At 53.5% G+C, this 5553-nt stretch overlaps 1 protein-coding gene across 1 annotated transcript; it reads right to left on the reverse strand.

Moving 5' to 3' along the window:
* Positions 1 to 381: 381 nt before the first annotated feature.
* LOC116272779 (nephrin-like) lies at positions 382 to 4418 on the reverse strand (the record flags this gene model as incomplete). Its single annotated transcript, XM_031661570.1, has 5 exons — positions 382 to 1466; positions 1982 to 2338; positions 3579 to 3751; positions 3875 to 4031; positions 4259 to 4418. Coding segments are annotated over 5 exons (1077 nt in total), but the record flags the coding sequence as incomplete, so codon positions are not given.
* Between the last annotated feature and the right edge of the window lie 1135 nt (positions 4419 to 5553).

Consider the following 5553-nt stretch of genomic DNA (forward strand, 5'->3'; position numbering starts at 1 on the left):
CTCACCTGGGATCTTGGAGATCCAGAAGGACCCCATTTTTGGTCCAAGTGAAAACGATGTTAGACACACCTCGCACAGCAGTGGGAGGTGGCAGAACGCTGTCCCAGCTGCAGCCACACCAGGGGGAGTGGGGTGCTCCACCTGGCGGGCAACTGGGAGGGGATGGGAGGCCAACATGAGCTATGTGGGAGACGTGAGGGCTGTGGGTTCAGTGGCAGGTCTTAAGTCAGGTGTTTGGGTGATACCCACATCTGACAACAAGACTGACCAGCCTCGCTGGAGGCACCACCCTGTTAAACCACGATGCACTGGTAAGTTACTCAGCCTGGGCCAGTTTGGCCTGGTGAATCTGCAGGTGCCTCTGTAACCCTTGATATCTTCTCCATGTCATCCAGGCTCTGGTCCTCCTCATCTTCTCCCCGGAGGCCCGAGTCAAGAATTGTCCTCCCAGTCTAGCCCCAGATCCATCACTGCCCAAACTGTCCCTTTTGTAGCCTCATTCTCCTAGACACAATCACCCTCCACAGAGGTACTGAAGAAAAAAAAAATTCTCCTGTCATCCATCTGTCCATTTACCCAATCCATCTTTTTATCCACCAATCCAGGCAACCACCTACCCATGCATTCACCCAACCACTTATGCTTGGAACCATCTATCCATCCATCCATTCATTTATCCATCTGCTTATCTATCCATTCATCCATTTATCTTTCCATCCACTCATCGGTTTACTCACTCATTCCTCCGCCCATTTGTCTTCTTTCTCTGCACCCATGTATCCACCCTTGTAGCTCTCCACCCATTCACACAACTATTCACTCATGCTTGCACACCCATAAATGCATGCATCTGTTCAGATATTTACCCAGCTACTTATTTATTCATCTCTCCATTGATCTTTCCACCCATCCATCCATCAATTCATCCATCATCCTTCCATAGATATCTTTCCTCTGCTGGTGTATCCATTCATCCATCTACCCTCTATCTATCCACTGATTTTTCTCCTTCAATCATCTTCTCACCCATCCACTCACCCATTTATCCATCCTTTCATTTGTCCATCTGTTCCTCCATCCACTCACTCATTCATCCACCTGTTCATCCACTTACCTACCTATCGACCCATCTATCCATCTACCCACTCACTCGCCTGACTGTCTACCATTCATCCATCCATTCATTTTGCCACCAACAGTTATTCGTTCTGGGAGCATGCCCTGACGAGTATATAGTTATACAGGATCATACAGATGTACGTGGTCCCCACTCCCAAGGAACTCACAGTCAAGAAACCACAACCCTTTGACCCCACCTCCTTTCACCAAAGGCTGGGTCCTCACCAGTCTCTCCCAGCTGAACATGCCTGGGAGGATGGGATTGGCATCAACAGTGCAGACTATATCCACAGAACCCCCAACGTTCACCTCAGTGGGGTCCTGGAGGGCACGGATGGTGGGAGCATCTGGTGGAAGGCAGAGGCTTAGGGAAGGCACTTGGGACCAGACAGGTCTCCGTGGGAGAGGGCCCCAGGTGGGAGGGATGTCTTAGGGGTTTCAGGAAAGTTAGAGATATGGACACAATCTGCCCTTAATACGAAACAGTTGGAGGAGAGTTCTCAAGGTTGGTGAGTTGTCTCCACCCTCCACTATGCCTCTGTGATAATTAGAGTGGGTTGGGTGGGCTTCCAGAATTGTGCGGGGTGGGGGGCCTTATACAACGGGCTCCCATTCCCGACGGGAGCAGCTTCCGTGTCTAGGTGGGCCCCCTCTCTGGACAGAGATTTCACACTGGGTCTCTCTAGTGGAAGGGGTTCCGCAGTGGGCGTGGTTACACCACGGCGGGGACTTCCAGAGCCCGAGCAGGAGGGTTCCAGGATGGGTGGCTATCCCCGGGTGGGCGGAGCTCCCACAATAAGGAGACTCCACATTGGGCAAAGTTCCTTGGATGGGTGTGGTTTCCATGGTGGGCGGGACTCACAGTGCACGTCCAACCGCAGCAGCGCTTCCGCGGTGCCCTCAGAGTTCTGGCAGTGCAGCTGATAGAGGCCGTCGTCCGCGCGGGTCACATTCCACAGATGCAGAGCCCCGCTGGACAGGATGCGATGCCGGGGGCCGCCCGCTGGGGAAGGCCAGAATAAAGGACCTGGCAGGCCCTCCCATTTCCGGGACCCTTCTCCATGCCCACTTCCCTCACCTGGACTGAGGCGATAGCCGCGGAAGGTCCAGTTGAAGGCCTCGGGGGCGGGGTTAGCGGACACGGACACAGGCAGCAACGCCTCGCCCTGCTCCACCGCGGTCACCACCAGCACCTGCTCCCCCAGGAACTCTGGACGGTCTTCAGAGGGGGTGCCGCAGGGAGTCAAGATTGTTGTCAAGGTCAGGGTCAAGGACAGATTGGAGATCAGGCACAGGTTCAAGGGTTAAAGTTGGGGGATCACGACAGGGTTTAAGGTTGTGGACAAGGTAACAAGTTCAGAACTGAATTCAGGGGTAAAGTTCGGGATAGAAATTAGAATACAGTTTAGGCAAAGAGTAGAAGCCAGCATCAGGTTGAAGGATGGAAAGAGGGGTCATGATAGGGATCAGGGTTAGGAGAGAGGACAAAGGCAATATGGGAGTGGACAGGATAGGAGTTGGCCCAGGACCACTGGTCAGGATGAAGGTAGGGAGTTTCAAGTTTCAGGATGGGGTTAATGATAGAGTGATAGTGTCAAAGCAAAGACCCAGGCCAGTCTCAGTGGCTCACGCCTATACTCCGAGAACTTTGGGAGACCAAGGCAGGAGGATCACTTGAGTCAAGGTGTTCAAGATCAGCCTGGGCAACTTAGAGAGATACCATCTCTATTTAAAATTAAAAGTACAAAAAATCAGCCTAGTGTAGTGGGATGCGCCTGTAATCCCAGCACTTTGGGAGGCCAAGGCAGGAGGATTGCTTGAGCCCAGGGGTTCAAGACCAGCCTGGGCAACATAGTGAGGCCCTGTCGCTACAAAAAAATTAAAATAAACTAGCCAAAAGTGGAAGTGCACACCTGTAGTTTCAGCTACTCAGGAGGCTGAGGTAGGATCACTTGAGCTCAGAAGTTGGAGGCTGCAGTGAGCTATGATTGCACCACTGCAGTGCAGCCCGAGCGACAGAGGGAGACTCCATCAAAAAAAGAAAGAGAGAGAGAGAGAAAGAGAGAGGAAGGAAGGAAGGAAGGAAGGAAGGAAGGAAGGAAGGAAGGAAGGGAGGGGGCCGGGCGTGGTGGCTCACGCCTGTAATCCCAGCACTTTGGGAGGCCAAGGCGGGCGGATCACCAGGTCAGGAGATCGAGAAACCCCGTCTCTACCAAAACTACAAAAATAAAATTAGCCGGGCATGGTGGCAAGCGACTGTAGTCCCAGCTACTCGGGAGGCTGAGGCAGGAGAATGGCGTGAACCATGGGAGGCGGAGCTTGCAGTGAGCCGAGATCGCGCCACTGCACTCCAGCCTGGGTGACAGAGCCAGACTCCGTCAAAAAAAAAGGGGGGGGCGGGGAAGACGCAAGGAGTAGGTTAGGGTCATCAAGAGGACCTTTCAGGCCAGGGCACATACACAGCACGTTGAGGCGATAGAAGGAGCTCACGGTTTCGCGGAGCTCGGCGCTGTGGGCGCGGCAGGTCACGCGTTGGCCATGATCGCGGGATGACACTTGCAGAAGGACGCTCCTGGCCGCGGCGGAGCCTCTGAACGGGGCTCTCCGGGGCGGGGCGGCCAAGCCCTCCAGCCTGTGGACCCGGGGTGAGGCCAGGGCTGCGAGCAGAGCCAGAGGCTGGAGAGGGGCTAGGCGGGGGCGGGACACGCGTGGAGGGGGCGAGGCCAGAGATGGGCGGGGTCCCTCGCACTCCCACCTCTCGCCTTCCTTGTCCCAGGACAAGTTGACCGGCGGGTTGCTGCTAACGCTGATGCATGTCAAGTTTAAGGCGTCCCCCGGGGGCAGTGCGGATGCGTTGGCCAGGATCGTCACGTTAGTTGGGGGAACTGGGAGAGGGGGTTGGAGGAGCGAGACTCAGAGGTTAGGGGCGGCCTGGTCTGCGTCCATCCCGCCTGCACCCCAGGCTCCGTCCAGTCTCGGGTCCCCCACCCCGCCCCCGCCCGCACCCCCCGAGTCCAGGGTTCGCTGGGTCCCTGCCCCACCTGGCTCTGTCCTCCACCCTGTCCTGCCCCGGCCGAGTCCGCCCCCGGGCCTCAGCCGTGCGCGCCCTCACACTGCACCGCCAGCTACGTGGACGCGCTGAGCTGGCCAGCCTTGCACATGAACTTGGCCTGGTTGTCCGACGGCCCTGTGACCAGCACCAGCTCTCGGGAGAAGGTGCTCCCAGATTTCTCCACGTTGCCGAGCTGCATGCACCGCGGCTCCTGCGGCAGCCGCGACTCAGTCACAGTGCGCGAGTCCTATGGGGCGGGAGTGACTGGGGGCCGCAGGCAGCCCTGCCGCTTCCACCAACCCCCAACTCCCGCACCCTGCCCACTGGGTTGGTGCTGCCAGCCCAGACAAAGCCTTTTGGTGATACGGAGAAACACCCCCATCAGCGCCACCCCCCTAGGGCAAAGCAGTGGGGAGTGGAACTGAGTAACCCCTGCCCTGGAGTCTCTCCCGCCTCCCCGGATCCCTGTGCACGGCAGTTTTGGGGATCTGAATCCGTCTTCTGTACCACACCCAACCCCCGCTCCGCCTCTGCAGCCACCTGCAGGCCGTCAGCGCACTCCTCAAAATCTATTTCTGCTCTGTTTACCCAACACCACGTGCAGGAAACTCCCTTGAAATTCCCAGGCCTTTCCCAGAATGCCTCAGTTCCTTTTCTTAAAATTCCCACTGTCCCCAAAGATTTCCTTTGAAATTTTCCTTAATTCCAGTGCCTTTCCATAGATTACTTTCTTTTTTTTTTAATTGTTGCTGCTGCACAAATTAAACTTTCCATAGATTCTGAATATTTCCCGATATTATATCTTATAATCCCAGTCTTTTAACAGATTCCTTTATATTGCCCAGATTCTCAGCACTTCCCCAGAATTCCATCCTATTAAAATGAAATTCCATTGTCATTTCTATAATTCCTAGTCTTCCCCCCAAAATTTTCAACCAGCTCCCTAACTTCCCAGGATTTTCTTAGAATTAGGCTTCTCTTTCATTTTAATGAAATTTCATTTTCTTACCTCCAAATCCCAAGAATTCGATTTAATACTAATGAGTTTTCGATAGTCTGTGGAATTACTAGCTTTTCTCCAAATTTTCTTTTTCTTTTTTTCTGGGATTCAAGTCTTTCCCTAAAATTCCTGACATTTCAGCTGAATTCTGAGATTTTTCACTAGAATTTTCCATAATTTTAACGAAATTACCTTTTCTCTAGAATACCTAATCTTGATTCAGAATTCCAATTTTTATCCTAGAATTCTGTTTCCCCAGAATTTTCCTAGGATTCCATTTAATTCTCATGGCATTTGTGTCTTTCCTGATTCCCTGCCAAACCTCAGAATCTCTAGTACTTTTCAAGAAATTTAATCTTTTTCCAAGATTGCCCAAGATTCT

Source organism: Papio anubis, unplaced genomic scaffold (assembly GCF_008728515.1).
Source record: "Papio anubis isolate 15944 unplaced genomic scaffold, Panubis1.0 scaffold1944, whole genome shotgun sequence".
NCBI classification, from domain to species: domain Eukaryota; kingdom Metazoa; phylum Chordata; class Mammalia; order Primates; family Cercopithecidae; genus Papio; species Papio anubis.